Below are 26,539 nucleotides of genomic sequence, written 5' to 3'. Positions count from 1 at the left end.
CAGATTTTCAAGAAGTTTATTGACTCTACACTGTCACTGTATATCATCTTACAGAGCTCTATTCACAAAATTAAAAACCTCAAAATTCAATTTAGCAATGTCACTAAGCAATTAAACATCCTAAAGAATGCTCAGAGCTGAAAAATAACAACACATAGAAATTTATCTTGGGTTGCAGGTTGTTAAGTGATATACTGTTACTTTTAAGTTTTAAATGTGATAATAATAAAAAATAACTTACTTTCATGTTTGTTGTCCAACTGCTTGATTGTTTGTTTTTTTAATTAAGCACAAAGCTACACAATGAGCTATCTGTGCTCTGCCCACCACGGGTATCGAAACGCAGTTTTTAGCATAGTAAGTCCCCAGACATACCGCTGAGCCACTGGGGGGCCCAACTGCTTGAAAATAGTCAAAATTCATCTTTGGTATATGCCATATTTTTAATCAAAGCTATTCAAATTAATTAAATGTACATTTTATTTCGTTATTATATATTATATTCACTGGTGAGCTCCTTGCCTCCAGTACATACATACTGAATACCTCCCTTCATCACCGTAAAGCTATAAGATCACATGCAAAAACCTGAGATTGACTTGTCACATAATTAGCTTCCACACTATAACAGCTAAATAAAGATAAACACCAGATCTATAAGATCACATGCAAAAACCTGAGATTGACTTGTCACATAATTAGCTTCCACACTATAACAGCCAAATAAAGATAAACACCAGATCTATAAGATCACATGCAAAAACCTGAGATTGACTTGTCACATAATTAGCTTCCACACTATAACAGCCAAATAAAGATAAACACTAGTTTACCTTGACCAGGACTTGAACCAGTGGATCCTGGCTCATGCTTGCAGTGACGCTTTGAGATCTATGCCTCACATGGGCTTCAAGCCCAAGACTGACACGTGTTCACCTAGATTTCACATACTTTAAATTTAAATAGCAGTTACAATAATTACCATTTTTAATACTATTAATAATAAATGAGGTACAAAAAGTATTCCATAACTATATCTTTGAAAACAATGCAGAAGTGTGTGGTACACAACATAATTTTTGAAATGAATACTAAAAAACCTTGGACATGAAACAAGAAACTTAAGAGTATATAGTTCCTCCAACACAAACATTTCCATATAATTTAATACATAATGCAAATAATTTCTGTTCAATTTTCCAAAAACAATACTGGGAAAGATTAAACAACTGTCACAGACATGATGTTTGAGAAACTACAATTTCTAATAAATTTTTAAGCACAGATACAAATATGTAACAGACATAAAATGAACTTGACTGCATTTGTCAACCTTAGATGCCAGAAACTGTAGATTACCAACTAATATATAGAATCATTAGAAAATGAATATTCTGTATTGTGGCTATTGGATTGACATAACTTTACATTTTAATGAAATTATTAATGTTTAATATTACAGCAAGTAGCCCATAGTTTATGCAGTGCAATCAAAAGCTTAAATGTCTTCACTCGGTTACTTCCAAGTCTCCAGTACAGTCCTCACTGGCAGATATGCTGCTAATTTTCTATAGTACATATTAAAAAAGAAGAAACACAAGTGGCAAAAGAATGCAACCTATTTAAGAGTTTTACACAAGTTTCTAATGTAAAAAAAAAGTTAAAAGACTGATCAATGGTCCCATTATTATCTTATATCAATTCAATTGCTTTTGTGAACTATAATTAAAAATAATAATCGCTGTCATGAAAGATCAGTATGCAGTTGATTCACAGTAGGTTTATTTGTGAACCTTACATTAATAAAATTTCCCATAATTAATAAAGTAAAAAAAATGTATTAAAAAAATTATATTTTTATTGATTATTCTTAAGTATTTGGTTACTAAGATTACAACCACTAGATGACACTGCACTGTTTTACATTCTGATGTTTTCTGACAATTAATTGATTCCACTCATATAAACCATAGAGAGACAATTAGATCAAGGTTTCTAGTTTAATGATGACCGTTCAAAACATTTATAAGCGATAATACAGTGTTCATGTCAGGGTATTAAGTAAAAATATTGTCTTTCAAACAACAGCTACTGGTAAAATGGATGTTAGCCCTTATTTGATTTTTTATTAATTGCATTACTACAAATATTCATTAACAATTGATATTCCTAAGTTACTGGAATTCTAATAAAACTAAGTTCAAACTGAGTAACAATATTTGAACTGCTTTAGTAATTCGATGGTAGATAATAATAGAGATGGCATTTTTCAATTTTGGTGAAAAGACTGACATAACTTAGATTTTATATAAATTTCATATATTTTTTTTAAGTATTAAGTAGTTTTTCCACTGTTTCAGGGTGAAAAGTGTGAAGATGGCACCACTGGACAGTTCTTGTTAAGGAAAAATACAGGTTAAAACTTGCCATTTTAGTCTTTCAAAAGAAATTCATGCAAAACAAATGCATATTTAAAACCAAACATTTTTTTTCAACAAACAATAATTATAAACTCAGACATTTAAATTAATGCATACATAAACTATATATTATAATTTCATATAAATAAATCTTAAATCTATAAGCTTTGTGAACCAATAGGAAATTTCAACTTATCTAACTAAGAGATGTAAGAATGAAAAGTTACAGCATGGAACTTAGGCAAACTGTCTAAGATGAATATTACACAACAACAAATTGCACTCATGAACATAATATAATGGTGAAAGAATCTCTTACAATGACGTATCAAGCTTCTGTGAATGATTCTCTGAAAATCTATACCAAAACTACAGGACTTACCGATACACTGTACAGATCAAAACTGTGACTGTTTCGAGTCACAATCAACCAGCTTGTTCTGCATCATTTGAATAAAACAAAACAATAATGAACCATAATTTAAAGCAACTGTTTTCATCTTTTTTTTGGCAAATTTAGCTTGTACATCAACCAACATTTACATTGATAGTGATTTATAAGTTAACCAATATTTCACTCACACCAGTTAAGTTTCCTTAGGCTATTAAAGTAGTTAGTTAAGAAAACTATTCAGTGCTTTCTAATACTGTCACAGATATCAAAGTTGTCCGTCAGTTTCAAATAAAATGTGTTTTAATCACAAAAGAAATTGTCCACTCTTTAAATACTTCTTGTCCAAGAAATAATTTTATCCGATGATTTTAAGAGTTGAAAATGGTTTTCTACAGAAACGCCGCCCTTGGTTCCACTGTTAACGTGAAGTTATTAGAATCGAACAACTTACAAATGTGTTTCCTGAAATTGGTTTAATTGACAGCTATAAAAAGCACTGAAGGTAACAATACTTATATTTCTCTTGTTTTATTTTGCATTTTCTTATGTTCTGTGAGCCTGAGGAATATTTTTGTGAGTCCACATAAGAACACGACTGCTTTGAGATAGTATCAGTTTCTTTAACCTCTACTTTAATGGTTTGTGTAAAATAATATTTTTAATTAATATGTTACCACTGCACAACAACCTGATCCTGCATCTTAGTGTCACTGTGAAGACCTACCAAAAATGCTTACATTGGGCAATATTAAGTTTATAGAACACTATCAGAACACATTTACAAGAAAAAAACAACAACATTATCCTACACAAGTTCCACCAAAAAACTCTTTCTACAAAGCAAGACTCAGATGATATAGCATCTCTTCTACTATTGCCAGTAAGTAATTTCACAGGCAAATTCTTTAAAGCCCTCCACCTCCCGATGATTTGTCCTGGAGGACATATGCTCGGTAAAACTGGTTCATCTGCTCCAGAAAGATGAATGTTAAAACAGTGTGGGGACCCAAACGAGCATAATACGGAGTGAATCCTTTCCAAAGACTGAATAAACCTTCATTCCGAACAACCTTTACCAATACGTCCTAGATTAAATAAAACAATCTTGTAACCATAGGGTACATATTCTATTAAATATATAATATGGTAAGTTAACAAAAATACAAGATTGAGTGCAAGTCTTCTGTATGAAAATAAAATAAGAAAACAAAAAATAACTACCTGTTTTTTAAGAATTTAACCTAAATGTTGGAAGGTATTTCAGGTAATTGTCACAATGTATTCCCTTCAAGATAAAAATAGGCAAATGAAGAAAATAAATAATTAACTGCGAAATTTTATAATTTAATATATATAATTAAAATTACATATCTTTTTTCTTTCTTTATGTGAATACAAATATGGAAGTTTCATAAAATTATTACACCCCATGTACTTCATATATCTATAATGGTATTAAATTCTCAAATCTTTATCAATTTATTATCACTTTATGTTTCATGCTATAACTTTCTAAGTTAGCATTCTTATAATACAAAACTCTTTCTTATAAAACTTTAGTTTATCAACTTAAGTTATTTTCCTTAAAATATTCCAACACTGAATTTTTCTAAATCTGCTGGAAAAATAAAAATATACCATAACATACCAATGCACCACGATACTCAGGTTTTCCATCTATTACCTTCATATTCTGGATTCTATCAAAAAACATTATAATAATAAAACTAATTTCTAAAATCTTGAAGATGTACATACCATAACATTTCTTAATACTCTAAATCCAGTTCATATACTACACTGACTTCTAATATTAGAAACTATACAACTTAAATAAAACAGCAGAGGCAGATAGATGTCACGTTTAAGTTGGTATCATTTTTATATAAACAAAGTTGCCAAAACAATGTTTCAGAAAAGAGCTTGTAATCATTTTAGATTAGTTAACTGCATTAATGTCTCACTTTATTTTTATGTCTCATTAAAAATCACCACAATTTATAAACAAAGTACAACATTGATAATTTATTAAATCTGATTGACTCTATAAGATCTCATATATAACACAGACAAAAAATAAGATAATAGTATATAATTTAAGTATCCTGCTAAGAACAACTCTTTATTTTCAACAACAGCATACGTTAGAAATAGTAATTTGTTTTTTGGTTACCTTGTCTTTGCAATATCAACAGGCATAGATGCAGCCGTCGTGATGAGACCACTTATCATGCTGGCAGCAAAATGGCACATTATATTGTCATTAAAGTAACCTAAACATACATGATATTAACTACAATCACATGGTAACCCAAACACAGGACAGGCCATAACGCAATGTTAAGTTCATAAATATGATCAAAAGAATACAAAATCACCCATTGATTTCTGGGACTATTAGTTCACTTCAAGAGAAAACTCTGACATCTATCATTAAGTTAATGTTTCCTTTCAACCAAACACTTGAAACTACAGGTGTAACAAACTATCCGTTGCGGTATTTTTTTTTTAAACAGTCTTTTCTGTCTTCTTTAAATAAGCAGTGTATTAATGAGATAAGTACAATACTGCCATCTGATTTTTTATTGGTTATAAAATCATAAAACATTAATAAACTTGTAAAAGTAAATTCAGAGAGTTCTTCAAAATACAAGTCTTTGATGGCCAAGTTTAGAAGTAACTACTATAGGAAATATGTAGTGGTAGACTCTTAGTATCATAACGTTGTTTTAATACACCTAAACCACTTAAAATATTCTCCATTATTAAACAACGATAACTCCAACTTCCTCAGTTTTATGCACTCAAACAAATTTTAGTTAATAAAGAAAAACTGAAACATAACAAGCTTTTCACACTCACTTGTCGACAGAAGGAACTGCTTAGCTTGTGAATAGGAAGCTAACTGTGCTGCATTGACGACCATAGCACGACCTATGGTAGGAATACAACCCTGAAAAATTAAACCCCAATATTATTGCTAAAAAAAGTACTTCTTGTAGAAGGATTCAAACAAATATCTTTTCATCATTGGATTCATAAAAGTTAAACATAAGATCCAAGAAAAACTATTAATTGTTAAGGTGATCATTTTGTGAACATGTGTTTTATATTTATAAAACAACTCATGTAGTTACCAAGTTTTTACACTTAACTCTTTAAATTGAACACTAAATCACACTGAAGAGGTAATCAAGATATTTTTACCAAATAAAAATATTGTTTTTAAGACCTTTAACCATCCATACGGAAATGATTTGTTAACTGGTATCACATATAGCCTATTTTCAAGGTAATTCAATGACATAAAAACAATAAAATACAAATGGCTACAGTACAATATTAAGCCAATCCTAATTAAAGTTAACATTCAGTGCTGGGCATAACTGGAAAAAATATTCATTTGAGCAGAGTAACGTAGATAAACATTACACACTTAAGACCATTGTTCACCAATCTTAAAGTTATGGGATAGTGCTATTCTGAAACATGAATTGTGTTGTAGAAGAGATCAATCGTACCAATTTTTACTCAACTGAAAAGCTTCAATACAAATATTACCCGGAAACATAAACCACGAGAAAGATTTAGTAAAATTTAATAAATTATTTTAAGAAATATTATCCAAAATTAGAACAATAGCAACATAAATTCTCATTTATTACTGAATAAGAAAGTATGTTCTTGTATACCATATTACAAATATATCCAATACATTACAAAAGTTTATCTTATTTTAATTGTTACTAAACAATATCTATGTCAAAAGATAATTACATAAATAAACTGAAGTTTGATTTCATTAAACTGTAGCAGTAAATTACAAGAAACAAATTAAACATACAAGGAGAACTAATCTGAAACTTACACATGCAAGTACAGCTAGTTTGAAACTTGTACACAAAACATGCAACTAGAACTAATATGATATGCATAACAATTAACTGAGTGGCCACTCAGTTTATTATGTTGGTTTTGAGTTGTTAGATAACACAGAACATCCAATGTGGTTTTGAGTTGTTAGATAACACAGAACATCCAATGTGGTTTTGAGTTGTTAGATAACACAGAACATCCAATGTTTTGTGTTAAAATACCTTTAGCCTTAATTCTGGAATTTACAATATTTTTGTTTATTATTTATCATAGATATTATTTTGCATAAAATGCATATTAAATTATTTACGTTGATTGCATGACCCATTTTTAGCTTCACTCTAAGTAAACAGCTTGTGCTGAACAGAAGTTGATTTATACCATTTACAGTAATTATAAGAATTATGGGGAAGTATTTTTTAATTTCTGAGAATTTAATTAAGGTATTAATTTCTTCTTGAAATTTTATATTTTGTTATTTTATTTATACTTATAAGCATAAACAAAAGTTCCAAAAAGTTTTCTGTACACACACACATTCACAGACTTTAGTAAATCAATATACGTCTATCTACATAGTTAAGTAATACTTTCAGCCTGTTATAGTTGTAAAATAAAATTGGGAAATCTATCTGTGAATATTTATCTCACTATGTAGTTCTATGTAACATGAAATCATTCTAAACTGGAAACATGACAGTTTGAAATTTTATGCATTACAAATAAGAAGTTAATTTACCTTAAGCATGTTAAATTGTTTTACAATTTACTATAATTTAAAATATTTGTAAAAATTAATAATTACTTACATGTTCAAATTTTTATGAGCATGTTACAATAAATACAGCTACAAAACTCAAGCTTCCCAAAACTTATGAAGCTACAAATCATGACAAGTACACACGAAAACCAATGCAAGACATTTATATGCAAAAACGGCTCATTTGGGTTGAGAAAATATTTTACATAGAAGAGCGAACAACGTTTCGACCTTCTTCGGTCATCGTCAGGTTCACAAAGAAAGAGGTAACTGACCGGAAGCTGACCACATGTTTGAAAGGGGTTGTGTAACTGTGTGGAAGAAGGTCGAAACGTTGTTCGCTCTTCTATGTAAAATATTTTCTCAACCAAAACGAGCCGTTTTTGCATATAAATTTCTCAACAAGTGGGTTTCTCGACATCACCAATGCAAGACACTTTTTATTTATGTAAAAATGTCTGGTATGGATAGAGAAAACTCTATACAGAGGAGCAAACAACGTTTTGACCTTTTTTGGTCATCATCAGACGTTGACGATGACCAAAGAAAGTCAAAATATTGTTCGCTCCTCTACATAGAGTTTTCTCTATCCATACCAGACATTTTTACATAAATATTTTTCTCTACAAGTGGGTTTTCTCATCATAATGGATTATTAAGACATTTTTATTTATTTTTTTAACAAATATCTCCAAAATAATTTACAGAAATTGTTTTAATAGCAAATTAAACTTGATACTTACACGCCAAAGAGTCAGCACACCTTCTTCTCTGGTTATTCTAATCAGTGCATCAAAAACGTTCTTATAACCTCGTTGTTCTGCCACAGGTAAACTAAATTAAAATAATATTTGTACCAAATTTCTTCTAGACACTTCTCACTGAAAATTTAAGTTTTGCATGCAAAGGTAATTAAATTCATCATCATCATCTCTCACAAGCAGTTATTTCATCTGTCTATTTTAGTTACTTATCACCAGGTGTCATTTCATTTGTCAGTTTTAATAACCTCTCACCAGGGGTCATTTCATCTTTCATTTGTCAGGTTTAGTAACCTCTCATCAGGGGTCATTTCATCTATTAGTTTTAGTAACCTCTCACTAGAGTTTATTTCATTTGTCAGTTTTAGTAACCTCTCATCAGTGGTCATTTCATCTGTCATTTTAGTTACTCTCACCAGGAGTCATTTCATTTGTCAGTTTTAGCACTAGTTTTGATTAAAGCAAGAAATAACTACAGAAGTCTTGATCTACACTTTACAGATAAATGATTTTAATAAATACTAAGTAATCAACACAACTTTTTCATACTTATGAAAAATATGTTTACTCTTCCACTGAAAGTTCATCAAACGTCTGAGAAAACTTTATCTACAGTTGCAAGAGCTTGACTGCCATACCTGACTAACAATATGAATTAAAAGTCTATATTCTTAATATTTACATTCCACCTTGGTAGATTTTACAAATTTTTTTTATCTTTATGAAACAGCAAGATTTGAGTAATTTCTAGCTATTTCCACCCCAATACTTTTTAATTTTTGTTTGCTTTTAATCACAAAGAGTGAAATTCTTCCAGGCCACAAGTAGTTCCAGCCCAAATTTCAAGAAAACTATCCATTTAAAGAAAATCCCGTAGTGGTAAAGACAAATTACTAAAGTAAACTATGTGAACTGAAACAATACCTATCTTACATATTATCAAATAATACAGGTACTAATAATTTCCAATAATAAACTTACAACTGATTATTACTTATGGTGAAATTCCTCTTTAGAAATATTCTACAACTATTTTCTTGTCAAGCATGAGAAAAGGAAAGTTAATTTAAACAAATGGAAATATTACATGTTTAGCAATAAGCATCATGTTTTTCTTCTTATTTGCAATTACAGCCTCAACTAAATTGAATTCAGTATTCACATTACAAAGGTTTCTTTAGAATTCCTTACACTACTAATTCCTTTTAATCTATTTCTAACAACAACTCTGTTCACACAGTCAGTTCTCATGAGTATCTTTGTATTTTGATGCACTTACTAATAAAAATGAAACACTGGAACAATTAAGGATATTTTTGATCAACAAAAGCATTTAATTAGATTTGAAATTATATCACAAACATCACCTGTTTTGTCTACCTCTTCTTTTTTTGAAATCAGTACCGACTTACCGCCCATCTGCTGTCATACGAATCAAAGAAATTTCTGCAGGTGTTCCAAAAAAAGCCCCGACTGCTCCTGCTGTCATGCCAATTGTGGCTTTCATAAAGAAGTTTGGTGGTTTTCCATCTTTTCTGATGGATGAAATAAATAAGTACTATAAATATAACAGTAATAACGACTATCTTTTGGAACTTCTGGAAAGTAGAAAACACAAGATCATTTAAACCTCTTAGTCTTATCTACTCATTTGAAATTACGTAAACTGTGACAGTAAACAGACCATAAAGAACTTCCCTGACACTAGTTTCTGTTTGTTGTCATCCATTACAAATAAAGTGGCATGTGATGCTTCGAAAATTCTGTGAATTAAAAGTTCATAAAACAAAACTATTTTATCCAAATAACTATAAAAAAAATTAAGATTAGAAAATATACTGTCCCACAACTTCCTTCTTGTTTTGTTCATCAAGGATGCCACAAGTGTTTTTATATGGACACCACACCTAAAGACAGGTTTGGCCTACACACCCAAAACCAGAGTTGGGGAGTAACAAAGTAGTATTACTTTCTTACACTACCTAGTAAGTTTTCTGAGAATTACCATTACTTAAGTACTCTAAGACACATTTTACTTTAACTTAAGTAAAATCAAGAAGAAATTATTTACTTTTGCTACACTACATTTCTTTTATAAGACTGTCATTACATTTCAAAAATTGGAGAAAAATTATACCGGTTGCCATAGCAATAGTTTTTGTTTACATTGCTCAAAGCACACCAACTTTTTCAAATAAGACAATCACAAGCAGTGGTGGTTTCTGTAGTGCTGAAAATAAGCAAAATGCAAACATTTTACATCTAGTGATAACTACAATAACTTTGCCCCACTGTGGCCATCGTGTCCGACACAAATAACCATCAATGGCCTTATAAGAAAGACCTATTTACACTGAAAACAACAATGGAAAATTCAATGAAGTTGCAGTATACAAACATTTGTTTAGTTCTGCATGGCTCATGTTCACACCAAGAGGAACTAATCTGTCTAGTAGGAACTTCAAAAATCGGCTGCTTCCGAAGTTAAACAATAATTGCAATGCATGAAGAGCTGTATAATACACAGTAACTGATTGTTTAATAAACACAGAATAAAGTTGTTGAGCTCATATTTGTTTGTGCCTTTTACACGTGAACTTAAGATGAACGTAGACAATTTTTAATAATGCTATTGTTACTTAAGTAAGTAGTCACCAAACACTGATACTTTTACTTTTTACTTAAGTGATTATATTCTGAAGTAACGGTATTTTTACTCAAGTAAATACTTACAATACTTTACCCATCACTGCTGAAATGGGCCGAAACTCAGTATTTATGTAAACATTTTTTTTTAAATACAAATTACAGCTTTTGCAGTAAGGATAAATGTTTATGTAAACATATACAATTTTACAACCATCAATAAAATCACAAACCATTAAGTAAAAAATTTATTTAAATTAGAGATTCAATAGTGGTTACTTATACATACATATCAATATGAGTAAATTGAGAACTTATTCATTTACAGGTGAAACAAAAAATAAATAAATTTATAGAAAATGTTATGTTAAACAGTGAAGCCAGATTGGGAACGTCTGGGCAACAAATGATCAAAAACAATCTTGCTGGATGGTTGTTGATTAATACAGTTTCTCTGATTTCTCTTCTGTTTAACTTCAGTATGGTGACCCTCTCTTTGAAAAAATTGTGGTTGTTTCATTCATAATTTTAGGGATGTGGGAAAAACTGCTTTTGTTTTTTCTCACAATGTTAAATTGAATCCACTATTTTGACATATGTAAGAAGCTGTGTAAATGTTACATTGCATTTTGGAAATATTTACTGGATAAGTGGGTTCATTATCTCATTTTTCTTAAAAATTGTCATCAAAATGATTAAAAGTACAAATTATTCCATGTTTGAAAATAAATCTAATAATTATGTAATGTTAGCTCTATTTACATGTTAATATTTTCCATGTGTCTCTTTATGTTATGTTTTCTTTATATGAAATTGTACCAGTGACAAGGTTTCCTTTATTTTGTAGAGTGAATTTGCATGTTAAACATGCCTTGTCTGCATTTTTAAATTTGAGTCATTCCATGCCATGTCACCCAGAAAAATTTTTTTTTCCCAGTTTGTGTCTTTGATTTTCTTAAAAAAAATTCAAGCAAAAGCTTTGTTTTCATTTATTTAGCCATGAAAAATCCTAAAACTCTGCTAAGTGGCTGAATACATCAATGTGAAGTTAAACATGTGTCTGTATTTTGAAATTTGGGTCATTCCAAAGTATTCCATGTAAAATCCTAAAACTATACAAGATGGCTGAATACATCAAAATAAAGTTTTCGTTTGAATTTTTTCAAGAAAATCTATGACATAAATTGGGAAGCCCTAGGTAAGTTGACTTGGAATGACCCATTTGTTAATAGTTTGTGTATCTACCATAATAGAGAACTAGTTTAAGTTATTAAAACATGAATTAAATGTTTATCTTCCTCTGTGATATTTTATGTGGTGCATAGCATGTGCTAAATTTAGGAGGTTCATAGTGCACCTAGTTTCTTATGAGTAATGTGATAAGAAAACCAAACTAAGAAATGTTCACTGTATTTGTTTTTTCTATAGCTTTTAGTGGTACAACCTTGAGAGGTGGGGTGATGTTAACATTTTAAAGGTTTACTATATACTTATTTTCAATTTCATCTGTAAAATACATGTTTATATGTATCTTGTGTATTTGTTTACGGAATTTTGATTGTATTATATATAAACTTTGCATCTACTGTCAACAATACCAAAAATCTATGGCCTATCAAAAGCCTATAACAACTCAATAACTTTATGCCTAATAATGCATTTCTTACCAACTCTTTAACTTATAAGTGGAATTTCTTCATCACAACATAAATGAACAGCTTGTACTTAGTTTTACGTAATACCATGCATAGGTATTATTAATGATAAAAAAAACCGGGAAAGCATAGTAGGAAAATTTTCAATTCCATCGTCAAAGTCAGAATCCCATATATCAGTTTGATACCATAAACATTTATCGAGTTAATCACATTAAAAACTGTACAACTGTCAAGCAATTCCAAAAACATTTAATTTGGTGAAAACTACTCTTTACTGTCTTTTTAATTGTTTTCCTTGTTTTATGTTGTAATTAGACACTCTTTGAACTTACATATATACTAATTATTTCACTTATGTTTCAATTCCAGCACTTGTGCACAAACAGTAGTGATATTAGACGGTAGAAACTTACGAAACTGTTTCGAAAAGTGACGTGTACACTCCCATCCGAACAGTGGTATATGAAGCTTGACGAAGAAGTCCAGCAGATAAGCTAAATATAAAATAAACATCTGTTTCATACAAACTAATAAATGTTCAAATGCAAACTGAAAGTCCTTGCACAGAAGATTACATATCTGTCCAGAAATAAACAATTAAAACTCACAATATCATTTTAGCACAAGATACAAAGCCTTTGTTACACAGTAATATACTCACCAGGAAACGCATTCAGTAATTTATTAATTCAATGGGTATTTTGAATTAGTGCTAAGTGTGCACAGCTTGTCAGTTTCAAACTAAAGTATAAGTTCAACTACAAGGATAAGAATCACCAAGCAAATTATTTGTCCATGTTGATGTCTGCATTACAAAGTCATAAAAATATCTACAGTGTCAAGTTTAAAGCCTTTGTACATGTCAAAAAATGCAATTAGGAATTTCATAAAAACTGACAATTCTTCTCATAATTAACACAACAAAACAGAGATTTGAATTCTTAATAAATCTTACCCAGTATAGAAACCAAACAATCCCAGTAAAACAGAGTTCTGTATTCTTAATAAATCTTACCCAGTATAGAGACCAAACAATCACAGTGAAACAGAGTTTTGAATTCTTAATAAATCTTACCCAGTATAGAGACCAAACAATCCCAGTGAAACAGAGTTTTGAATTCTTAATAAATCTTACCCAGTATAGAGACCAAACAATCCTTCCTTTTTTACTATTGATTTAATTGCATGGAAACTAGTTTTGTGTTCTCTGGCTTTACCACCTTCCCCTGAAAAGTAAAGAAAAAACATTTTTATATTCTTCTGCAAGGAATACTCATATTTAGTAATAATTACAGTATAATGATAAAAGATAGTTTTGTAATATTTATAATTTTACAGTCCAACAAAAGGAAGTATTTTTTAAAAAATGCACAAGCCTTTCTACATCATATTACTATAGATCTTCAAAGTTGATGGACTGTACTTATATTAAAAGTTTTCAAAGTTGTATTTCACTCATATTATTGTTATTATAACAATAACAAATAGTAAGAAGAAAGTAAAAAATGAACACATACTTAAAAACATAGATCTGTCTGTAGACTGCATATGTAATGAAAAACATAGGTGTGTCAGTAGACTGCATATGTAATGAAAAACATAGGTGTGTCAGTAGACTGCATATGTAATGAAAAACATAGGTGTGTCAATAGACTATATATGTAATAAAAAACATAGGTCTGTCAGTAGACTATATATGTAATGAAAAACATAGGTGTGTCAGTAGACTACATATGTAATGAAAAACATAGGTGTGTCAGTAGACTACATATGTAATGAAAAACATAGGTGTGTCAGTAGACTACATATGTAATGAAAAACATAGGTCTGTCAGTAGACTACATATGTAATGAAAACATAGGTCTGTCAGTAGACTACATATGTAATGAAAACATAGGTCTGTCAGTAGACTACATATGTAATGAAAAAACATAGGTGTGTCAGTAGACTACATGTGTAATGAAAACATAGGTGTGTCAGTAGACTACATGTGTAATGAAAAACATAGGTGTGTCAGTAGACTACATATGTAATGAAAAACATAGGTCTGTCAGTAGACTACATATGTAATGAAAAACATAGGTGTGTCAGTAGACTACATGTGTAATGAAAAACATAGGTGTGTCAGTAGACTACATATGTAATGAAAAACATAGGTCTGTCAGTAGACTACATATGTAATGAAAAACATAGGTGTGTCAGTAGACTACATGTGTAATGAAAAACATAGGTCTGTCAGTAGACTACATATGTAATGAAAAACATAGGTGTGTCAGTAGACTACATATGTAATGAAAAACATAGGTGTGTCAGTAGACTACATGTGTAATGAAAAACATAGGTGTGTCAGTAGACTACATATGTAATGAAAAACATAGGTCTGTCAGTAGACTACATATGTAATGAAAAACATAGGTGTGTCAGTAGACTACATGTGTAATGAAAAACATAGGTGTGTCAGTAGACTACATGTGTAATGAAAAACATAGGTGTGTCAGTAGACTACATGTGTAATGAAAAACATAGGTGTGTCAGTAGACTACATATGTAATGAAAAACATAGGTGTGTCAGTAGACTACATATGTAATGAAAAACATAGGTCTGTCAGTAGACTATATATGTAATAAAAACATATCTTATACATACATATAAATAAAATAAATCAACAAAGACCAGAAACTAAATAATAGACTAAATTCCACATGTTAACACTTGTATTTATGTATTTAAATTATTCTATTTATGTCATTAACAGTATTAATTTGTATTTTTAAACTTTGAAGCTATTATTGGAACTATGGCAAAAATATCACTGAGAGTGAGGATTACAAACTGATGAAACAATGAATTCTAATCATTGTAAGTAAGAACATAGGAATAGCATATAAACAATATTTATTAATAGGTTGGTTTTTAATTTTGATCTGCACAAGTAAACTGCTTTGATCAAAATTATGAATTCATGTTTCTATTGTATGACTTATTTGACTGTAAGTTCTCGTACGACACAAACTACGTACATACCACTTAGTTGCATGCGGTTCTTGATAAGGTCGAGAGGTTGAACAAATAAAGTGGCTCCCATCCTACATGTAAGAACATATACAAAGGTGTATTATTACATACAGACTGTAACCAAACTTCTCACACATAAGAATCATTATGTAGATAATTTCAAATTAAATAAAATCCTCTAATGATGTAACAAATAGTTTTCAAAAGGTATCATGCGCACATAACATCTCATTAGGAAATATAAATTAGGCTGAGAAAGTGAAGTGCACTTACTTACTGAAGACATCGTAGTGTGCCATATTTTCATAGCATAATAATAACAATACAAATGTCCCGTATTACATGTTTCAATTTTATTATACCCTATATTCATTATATAAAATGATGCTTTAGAATAAATTAAGAAACATCTTTCTATATATAACAAAAACATGCCTAACAAGGCACCGAGTGCCTTTTAATCTCAGTAATGGTTGATATTTTACACATAAAAACCATAACTTATACTACAAGACACTTACTAAATAAAGCAATGTAAGGGCTCTCTTCTTATTTTTATGTACAAGCTAATCTAGTTAGCATGACAAATATACCAACCTGAAATTAAATTCTACTTGTACAACATCTTTAAACAAGTCATTCAGTCTACAAACACAAAAAAAATTTAAACTACACAATAATTCAATAGTGAAAACATTTCATCTTTGTCAGTCATATGTATAAAAAAACTTGCAGAAATTCAAGTGAGTTTTATCTCACATCAGTAAAATTCTCCATTAAAAAAAACTTCTAGATTATAAAGTGTTATAAATATATAAAGAAATAACTGGACATTGAAATTTCCAAGTCAGTACAAAGTCATGTGTTTGCATATCAGGCTCATGATGGATTAGCCTGTCACAGTTGAACAGGTCACCAAAGTTACAAAATTTACAATGACAATACATATCTAACAATACAAAAAAACAGTAACAACAGGTAGCAATGTAAATAAACTTTTCATAATTAATTATATAATTAAATTTACATACAATCAGAACCATTCTAACTCTAGGCGAGTACCTGTGAAATTCATGGAGGCCAAAGTTCAACTATTTGCAGTCGCAACAATAAGCCTAGTGGATTATTACACCACCGTGATGATACAACTTACGGTATTTTTCATTTTGTCATAAGTTTACTTTGTAATGATCTTATCTTCAGTTGGTATGTGGTAAACCTAAGTGTTTACAAGTTTTTTTTTATAAAAAAAGGTACCACGATTATACTAAACATAAGTGGTATAAACTAATATTTTAGTGATGTTTTCTTCCTTCCCACCTCAAGTTTGACAACTTGACATATATTTAGCTTATTACTTTACATTTCTTCATTGATGAAGCGCTTGTCCACAATGGGGCCTCACCCTGGAACTCCAATTAATTTAGTTCACTTTATAGTATATTGTGCATAATAATATCCACTACAATCAATGCAAATTTAACTGTTGGGCAATGTTTTATGAAATATGGATGTTTTCACTTTCACTTCTTGCAAGTTTTTAAAGCTTTGCACAGTTCATTTCACTGGGCTCATGACATATGAATTAATGTCTACCTCTAAAAGTTTTCCATTTAAACAAACATTTTACCACCACTTATCTAATGATTTTCTTATTTCAGTTATAGTTGAAACTGGATTGTTGAACGTTCCAATTATAGTTGTGATATATTACGCCCTTTCGTATATGTATATATCCTACAATTCCTTAATTATGAATGAGAGTGTTATATAGCGTGTCTGAGGGTCAGGTCAGTGTGAATCACAAATCCTCACAGCTTACACTGTTGGTGTATTACGTACACACTAGTTATATAGGCTATGCAGCTTGTACTTTGCAGTTATGTACTTTCAAGTATTTCCCTTAAGTTACCTAATACATTCAGTCAGCTAAATTATATAGATATTATTCTATACAATTATCGAAACATATCCATACCCTGCCGTTCCTCCGAAAAGGAAACGAATACTTTTGGGAATTTGCACCGGTTGCTTCGAGGGCGAATTGGACGCAGACATTTTCCTTGATCTTAAATCTCGACTCAGTATGTTATCGGCGAGTTACTTGTATTCGATGTCAATGTGCTCTGAGAGGAGAGTATATCCCAGAGTTCCGTGTATATTCCTATTCTATATAAAACCTCTTGCACGTGGCTTTCGTTATCTCGTGTGACCTTGTTTAAGGTGAGTGTGAAAGAAAATTTAATTTAAGTGAGATTCTTTGTGTTTGAATAGACCACAAAATATTGTAATTGAACTACGTTTTGTGGCCTTAAGTTGTTGTAATCCAATATAAAGTTGTATCACACTATTATTACTACTAGTTAGACAATAAAAGTAACAAATAAAAGATAGAGTAATGCTCAAAGACAATAAGTAGGTAACTTAAGTCTAATTTAAAACGTACATAAAATGTGTAAATTGTAGCAAATTGTGTTTTACTATTGTTAATATTACTGTGTTAATCCCTGCTTGGTCTCCAGTCAACGGTTTGTAAATATCATAACTGTATTTAGTTTCAGTAGCGAATTTAAGGTTGTATAGGCCTTGGTAGTCTAATAATATTTGTGAGCACTACATCCAATGTAATTTTACACAGATTTAGATTATCAATGGGTCCTCATAAATACTATGGTCCCTAGGGCTGAGCACCCCCTACCTAAATATGCTACTACTTAGTTATGTGAAGTCGCAACCCAGATTTCTATCTGTCTCAGTACATGTGAAGTGATATTTGCCTGAAATTGTCAACGACGTTACCCCCCCCCCCCTCTTCCCTTTGTCATTTGGTACTCTTTTTATTCTTTTTCGTTAGCCGCGCCATAGTAGCTTTGTCATGCAATGGCCGAGTTTGTACCATTTTCAAGTACAAACTTTTGGCTCGTATATAGTTTTGGACGTGGGAAGTCAAATCCTTTCCATTGGTGTTTTTGACCGCATAGATTAATTTATTATACTTCTAGAAAAATAATTGTAGTTTGAGAGTAGGTTGGTAGAGTTCCTGATAAGTAATAGAATAGAATTGGGTATACGCAACCCCCCCCCCCGCGCATGATGTTCTGGCTCACAAAAGTATAGCCAATAAATAAATAAAAAAAATGAAGAAAATAACCGTATATTAATTTACTCTAATTCTTACTAAAAGAATTTCAAGCGCCGTATCTGTTGATGACTGACTCCTTGGTTTATTTAAAAACTTTGCTTTTGACCTTGGAGAAGGTAAGGTCATAGCCGAGGAATAATGTTATAGGATGCTGTTGGAATATTTATTAACACTTAATAAAACTAAAGTAGTTTGTATAACAGATTTAAAACGTGTTGTACAAAGTGTTGTATGAATTGTTTGAGGGTTAATGCATAAACGTATAATGAATGGATAGTAAAGGAGTAATGATTATAAGGAAGAATACCCATTTTGTTTACAGAAATATTGAAGCACCTTTTATTATTTGTGAAATTGAAAGTAATTGTGTAGAACTAAGGATAATTACGTATTTAATTGAATTTTTTGTTTTTACAAAGATAAGATATAAAACAGTTATTTAACCCAATAATATACATTATATTGTTTAAAGTTTCTTCTGAATGCATGTGATTGGGGTTAAAACTACTTTTTGTACATCTATAAGTTGGATTAAAAGACATCTCTTATAAAAGCAAAAAACGTTAAATTACCAGTAAAATTTTGCAAGCTGAGTTCCTGAACAAATTCAATATAAAATAGACTTTAATTATATATTGATAAAATCTAAACCATGTAATACAGAATGTACAAGCTTTTGCAGGAGTGAAGTACATTTCCTCTAAAAATGAACAACTGGGTTTTAACTAATGGTGCTATTCTTAGATTTACTCAGTTATGTAAGCCAGCCTTGTACGTATTATCATTTACCTGTATTGTATCAGAAATGTTTTCATTATTTTAGCTTTGTATTATTAATGTTAAACTTACCAGTAGGATGTCGTAACCTTTTTTGTGTTTTTAAACTACTTGTAATATTGACAGTTTTCAAGTTTAACATCAGGACTGAATTTGGGAGAAATAATAAATACTATAAAATATTTTAAAGAACATTAGTGACAATGAAGAATCGATTTACCCTTCATAGTTGTACACCAACTTCTGAGAACGTAAATCAGTTTACCCTTCATAGTTGTACACCAACTTCTGAGAACGTAAATCAGTTTACCCTTCGTAGGTGTACACCAACTACTGAGAACGTAAATCAGTTTACCCTTCGTAGGTGTACACCAACTACTGAGAACGTAAATCAGTTTACCCTTCGTAGGTGTACACCAACTACTGAGAACGTAAATCAGTTTACCCTTCGTAGGTGTACACCAACTACTGAGAACGTAAATCAGTTTACCCTTCGTAGGTGTACACCAACTTCTGAGAACGTAAATCAGTTTACCCTTCGTAGTTGTACACCAACTTCTGTAAACGTAAATTTAATCCACCCTTTATTTTTTAGGAAGTAATAAATTTTTGAAATATACTGCTTCCAATTGCAATTCATTTGATAAATCAATAACCCTCTTTCAAAAAAACAATTAAAAACTGCCTTAACTAGAAATTAGGTTATTTTTATATATATTTTAAACTTGTGTCCATTTATTCTTGTCTTCATACTACAGCACAAATAAATGTCTTTAACCTGTTGATCATGTAAATGGTCTCTTCCCATTCTTTTCTCAAAATAATATTTTAATGTATTCCCTGTAAAATGACCCTTTTATTCCCAGTATTACTGTATTAGCCATTCTTTGAATCTTTTCCAATTAATCAACATTTTCATGGGTGTAGAAACGGACATTCTTAGATCTGGTGATTTGTAATATCCTCTTTTCAACATGAAGTTGATGTCTTTTAACTTGATTTGAGTAACTTTGAATATTCAGTAGACAAATTTATGGTACCTGTTAATTTGTCTTATTTCCTTTAAATCTTAATGCATATTAATTACCGTAAGTTTCAACAGTACCATATTTCAAGCTGTTCTTTATTTCAGGGACTTCCTACTCAGTAGTTTCACAGCCTACCACATAAAACAATGGCAAAAGTTGGAATCAATGGGTAAGGCTTAACGTTTATCTGAAGTTTAACTTCGATAAAAATCTCTCTGCAAGACGATAAACTAGTGACATTTTTTAAATGTGGAAGATTTTAAAATTATTATTATTAACTAAAAACTTCTTGATGACAAGAAACCCACTTAAAAAAACAAACAAACCTTGTAACAACTGGTATGGGTCAAAGTGTTAATACCCATACCAGCCATTCTTAGATGCATTTTTGTTGTATCTTGCCAATTCTTCAATTATATAATTTATTAACATTTGAGATGTTTTTCCCAAAAACCTATAGATTTGGACGTATCGGTCGTCTGGTACTTCGTTCCTGTTTGGATAAGGGAGTTGAAGTTGTAGCCATCAATGATCCCTTCATTGATCTTAACTACATGGTAAGCTGTCACAAATGCCAGGAGATATCTTTGATATTGCAAAAATAAATATTGAGATGGACATGATTGCCCTTGATAAGATTGAAATTTGCTAATTTGTTCTTTGAGAACAGTTAGAGAAGGGTGTAGGTAAACACTTAGCCATTTGTAAGGGTTGGAGAATTGTTTTACATAATTTTTGGTATTTCAACTTAAATTGAGTAATCCAAATTGCAGTATTGCAAGCTGTTGCTGCTACAGTATCTTAGTTGGTATGAATTAGTATTGCAGTGTTTATGCTTAGGTGAATTCAAGCCCAAGTTTACCACACTTGTTAGACAAGAAATTCTTAGTCAAATTACATTTTCATAATGAGTGTGATCTGATATAAATTTCTCATTTATTTTAACATCTATTTGCATGGACACAAATTAAAATGCCTTTTTGTTCTTAAGACTTGAATTTTGTAGTTAATTGGACATGGTTATGTTGACAGGTATACATGTTCAAATATGACTCCACCCATGGCCGCTATAAAAAAGATATTAAAGCAGAGGAAGGCGTTTTAATTGTAGATGGACATAAAATTCAAGTCTTCCAAGAGTAAGTAAAGTCTTGATTTTTTTTTTTTACACTAATTGCAATGTGTAGCATTTTACCATACAGTGTATAATCAGTTGACTTAATTTGCTTTCAATTCATTAACCCTTAAATGATGGCCATCATCAGTTGATGCTGCTACCTACAACATTCCTGCTGTTCGAGTTAAACTGCATAAGACTATCTGAATAATCTAAAGCATTACTAAGCCTATAAATTTATAAATGAAGAGTTAGAACCTGTTTATCATTCCATAGAACTAGAAAGTGTCATTGTAATTAAAAAAAACGCATCTTTGTATTTATGAAAATAACTTCCAAACTAAGTCTACATGAGAAATAAGTGGGAAGTAATTTGGTGTGGCTAGCTTAAAACATGTTGCAATTTAGGTTTAACATCTTGCTGTCTTTATCTCGTATCTTTTGATGCAGGAATATTTTGGAAGTAGAAGAAGAATTGATTTACTTCATATAGTTTCTTTTGTTTAAAGGATGAAACCCAATGCAATTCCATGGGGAAAGGCTGGTGCTGATTATGTGGTAGAATCAACTGGTGTTTTTTACAACAATTGAAAAAGCAAAGCCTCACATTGAAGGTGGAGCTAAGAAGGTTATTATCTCTGCTCCCTCAGCTGATGCCCCTATGTTTGTTATGGGTGTGAACCATGATAAGTATGAACCCTCAATGGAAATTATTAGCAATGCCTCCTGTACAACCAACTGTCTAGCACCCATTGCCAAGGTGATTCATGATAACTTTGGCATTGTTGAAGGTCTGATGGTAAGTAATTTTTTTCTGCTGCTTCAAAATGTACTGGTTGTAACTATTTCTTATTCAAACTACTATTCAAGGATTCTGTACAATTATTTAGTTACATTTTCTCTAGCCCCCCCCCCCCATTTTCTCTAAATTTGAAATGTCATGTATGAAATACGTGGTATGAATAGTCTTTTTCAAAAGACGTTGACATTTGCCTCATAATATCCACAACTCTTCAGTCAAGTCATAATTGGTCACTATAAAGATTTTTTTCCCAAAATCATGGTGTTCGTGTGAGAACAGTTAAGCTGTTGACAAACTGGTTGATGTATTTCCTAAACTGAATATTACCAGTACAGCAATAGTTATCATATCTAGACATATTTAAAGAATATATAAAATGTAACATTTGTAAAAAGAAATGGGGAGGGGGATGTTTCTTGCAGTCTATTATTGTAACTGTAACCCTGATTGCTTTGTGTGGATGTCGTTAAAATTTACTTAAGCCATTAAGAATTCACATAAATCATTCCAGTTGAACATTTTAATAATTTGTTCATAAAGACCAAGTAATGCAGGAAACTTCAACTCATTTTAAATGAATTGCTTTTCTGTGCTACGTGTACCCGTACAGTTCTTCATACAAACTATATTCTGTTTAACAAGGAATGCGTATAGAATATTGATCAGTTTACTTGTTTGCAAATAGTGGTCAGTGTAAGGAAGTTGTTTTGAGCATCTCGTTGAAATCCTATCTTAGATGTTTATGTTTAAGTAGCATAATTGTATGAATATAGATAACTTTTAACTTCGTTCCAACAGACTACAGTGCATGCTGTCACAGCAACCCAGAAAACTGTTGATGGTCCAAGTTCTAAGGTAATTTTCTATATGTCTGGTTTTTGAAACTAAACTTCATTTAAGTGTAAAACAAAGGATACTTTAGAATGATTCTTCTAACATAAAGTAAATGAAAGAAAGTTCTTTTGGGTAAAAAGAAAACGACATTAGTTCAAACTGTGTAGAATTTATTGTTACTTATAAATTCCTGGTTATTGGTTAGTTGTAAGTATACAAAATATACATTGTAATATAAACTGTAATACAAGTTATATTTTGCTGGCAATTGGTTGATGAATGGATACAAGTTACTATACAGCCACAATTTAGTTTGCATCAAGAAGTGTAAGTTTACATTAATTGCATGGATATTGAAAATGGGGTAAGTTCATCAAATGTAAGCATAACTGCCATAGTGTAAAAACGCACGTACATGGTTCTATGCAAAATGGTGTTCAGCCTCTGGTGTTAGTGTTGTGCACTTCATGCAACATTAAACTTGATCAAATAATTATATAATAATCTTACTTGATTTTATCAAGGTTGCAGAAAACTAGCTTAAAGCTAAGTTTCTGTCTTTAAAGTTGAATAAATATTTTTGGAGTAAGTTTATCTGTTAAAACTAATCTTGACAGGTATGTGGTGAAAAAAAACTTGTCTATTTACCAGCTTTACCATGTTAACACTTCAACTTTATTCAGGCATGGCGAGATGGCCGTGGAGCTGGCCAGAACATCATTCCTGCTTCAACAGGTGCTGCTAAAGCTGTTGGCAAGGTCATTCCAGACTTGAATGGGTATATATTGAAATACCTTCTCTGTTATAGTAAACAATAGTCAGTCTTTCATATTTGTATAGATGAAGTTAGCTACATATAACTAATTTTTGGTAAGGCATTTTCTGATTTTAAGCCTTGTAAACAAAATATACAGTGTGAAAGAGAGATTGGGAAGTTATTCTTAGTTAAGATAGTTATAAAATATTTGTATAACTTGCCAGCTATACAGTTAGTTATACAACTTAATGCTTTATTTAACTTTTCATTTTGGAACAACAAATGAAAGCCACATACAAGGGCTTGTATTGATTTAAGATTGGAAGTGTTTGTTATCTCATTTTGACTTTGAGATCAATTACTCTTAACAAGTGTGTTGTAGTTTCAGGAAAATTTTTAAATATAATGAAATTCACAAGTTGTTTGAAGGATACTATACAATATGTTCATGTTTTTTAGCAAACTGACTGGTATGGCTTTCCGTGTTCCTGTGGCCGATGTTTCTGTTGTAGACCTTACCTGTCGACTGCAGAAAGAGGCTTCATACGATGACATTAAAAATGCTGTGAAGGCTGCCTCTGAAAGTGATAATTGGAAAGGAATCTTGGCATATACAGAAGATGCTGTAAGAAACACAATATGTGTTATTTTGTACATACTTTTAAGTTAGATGTAAAAACTTTTTTCCTTTATTTTAAACTTCAATTTCAGAACTTTTCACAAATGATATCAGTCCTTATATTAGTTAACTTGGGGCTATGTTATGATGCAGAAAAAAGTACATTTAAGGAAAGGGCAAACTTATTCATAGGTCTTTTGTAGCCAAATCATTTCTTAAGGTGGATGTCATGTAATAGCATACTCAATAAGACAGCCAGACAAATGCCATGTTTGACAAACAACTTTTCTTCTTTTTTTTTTTTTGGTTGGCAATATCTGATTTTAATCCTTGTAAACAATCCTTCATGTAGTGTAATAATTCTGACAGATAATCTGAAGTATAATTTTAAAGATTTTGTATTCTACAAAGAATGAGAAATACACAACTGTTTTGTATGCTTCCTGAAATCTTAGGTGGTTTCATCAGACTTCATTGGAGATTCTCACAGCAGCATCTTTGATGCAGGTGCTGGTATTTCTCTAAACAAGAACTTTGTGAAACTGGTGTCATGGTAGGTTGATTTATTTTACCAAAATTGTTTGTTAATACCACTATGTTGACTCTTCTGCTAGTTCAGGAATATATTTTGTTGACAAGTCAAATGGGTAAACATATTTTTGAAATACATTTCTAATACTAAATGTATGGCACAATTTTTAACAAACAAGTGCTTCTGTAGGAGGTATAACCTGGTCTGGTGGTGAGAGCATTGGATTCTAAATCTGTGAGTCATGAGTTTGAAGCCTGTCAGTAAAAACATGCTTGCCTTTCCAGCCATGGGCTTGCTATAATTTGATGTTGAATTCCACTTTTTATTGACAAAGTGGCTTGAGAGAGGGAAGTGTATAATGTTGGGTAGTTATCTTCCCTCTATCACTTTTGCATTAGAGCCGACTAGTGCAGATAGTCCTTGAGTAGCTTTGTGAAAAATTCAAATAAGCTCTTGTAGCTAAATTTTGCATGCTATAAATTCATTCCTGTTTGAGAAAGTTTGGTATATATGTTTAAAATTCAACACAAGTTCCAGTTAGTCTTCCCAATGTTCCATTTTGAATTTTAAATTCAATGAAATCATATTGAACTATTTTTCACTTTGAACTACTGAGTATGGATACGTTATTTTTATTAAGTTACTTGATGTTCTCTTCAAAGTATATTCATTAAATTATGAATATTTTATATTGTGTATAAATCTATGTAATTAAATATTTTCAGGTACGACAATGAGTACGGTTACAGCTGTAGAGTGGCAGACCTGATTAAATACATACACAGCAAGGCATAAGATCAAAATGGTCCCTTATCAGGGAACACGAGATCCTGACTAATAGAGAAGAAAAGTAATTCTCTCCACTTGTTGCTGTTTTAGTGATTGTTTTTGGTTGTCTTATTAGATTAATATAAAGCTGGTGTCATTTTTTCATAATCACTATTATTCTTAGGATTTTTTTGAAGCTGACTCTTAATTGTCCAATTTGTTCCTTTTTTCTCCTCAGGTTTTTCATCTACTCTAGTTGTACAATAAAAACAGCAGATTGAAGTTCCATTTTCTGATTAAGTATTGCAGTCATGTGTCATTGTCATTTTGCTTATTGTAATTGCTTTGGAAGGTTAAAATTGTGCTGTATGGATGTACCTTTTAATGTTGAATAATTAAAATAATGATCTTGTGTTCAATTCTCATTCTTTTTTCAAAGTGCATTCCAAAAAATAGTTTCAGGGTTCTAACATTGATTTTAAAATACGTCTTAGAAAGAAGTATCCAACAGAACAGAATAAGAACTAGAAATATTTCACAAGGGTAGCAAATTAGCATACTTTTGGGAGGAATACCATATTACTTTGTAAATTTCATATGTTTCTAAAGGCAAAAATAACCCTAACTAGGGC

The 26,539-nt window shown here is 30.9% G+C and overlaps 1 protein-coding gene and 1 pseudogene across 2 annotated transcripts; one reads left to right on the top strand and one right to left on the bottom strand.

The window, feature by feature from the left end:
* Positions 1-17,666, bottom strand: LOC143227857 (mitochondrial 2-oxoglutarate/malate carrier protein-like). The gene is made up of 10 exons (XM_076459205.1): positions 17,510-17,666; positions 15,541-15,602; positions 13,651-13,741; positions 12,929-13,009; positions 9,624-9,746; positions 8,194-8,284; positions 5,677-5,767; positions 4,988-5,087; positions 4,463-4,514; positions 1-3,899 (listed from the first exon to the last, which is right to left on the bottom strand). The coding sequence occupies exons 1-10, from the start codon at positions 17,587-17,589 to the stop codon at positions 3,720-3,722; spliced, it is 951 nt and encodes a 316-aa protein (XP_076315320.1). The 5' UTR covers positions 17,590-17,666; the 3' UTR covers positions 1-3,719.
* LOC143227856 (glyceraldehyde-3-phosphate dehydrogenase 2-like) lies at positions 17,667-26,326 on the top strand (annotated as a pseudogene). Its single transcript, XR_013015109.1, has 10 exons — positions 17,667-17,754; positions 20,583-20,647; positions 20,939-21,035; positions 21,511-21,617; positions 22,105-22,394; positions 23,196-23,252; positions 23,915-24,009; positions 24,448-24,613; positions 25,063-25,160; positions 25,865-26,326. The product of XR_013015109.1 is annotated as a glyceraldehyde-3-phosphate dehydrogenase 2-like (transcript).
* The last annotated feature ends 213 nt before the right edge of the window (positions 26,327-26,539 follow it).

This window comes from Tachypleus tridentatus, chromosome 10, assembly GCF_004210375.1.
Source record: "Tachypleus tridentatus isolate NWPU-2018 chromosome 10, ASM421037v1, whole genome shotgun sequence".
NCBI classification, from domain to species: Eukaryota; Metazoa; Arthropoda; class Merostomata; order Xiphosura; family Limulidae; genus Tachypleus; species Tachypleus tridentatus.
The sequence above is the reverse complement of the archived record's forward strand: the minus strand, read 5'-3'. Positions and strand labels throughout refer to the sequence as shown.

Excerpts from the sequence above, each read along its gene's own strand:
- LOC143227857 (XM_076459205.1), bottom strand. The coding sequence starts at position 17,589 with ATGTCTGCGTCCAATTCGCCCTCGAAGCAACCGGTGCAAATTCCCAAA. Across the intron at positions 5,768-8,193 it reads GTGTGCTGACTCTTTGGCGT|GGTTGTATTCCTACCATAGG; the intron begins GTAAGTATCAAG and ends TTAATTTTTCAG. Across the intron at positions 4,515-4,987 it reads GTTGATATTGCAAAGACAAG|AATCCAGAATATGAAGGTAA; the intron begins GTAACCAAAAAA and ends GTTTTTTGATAG.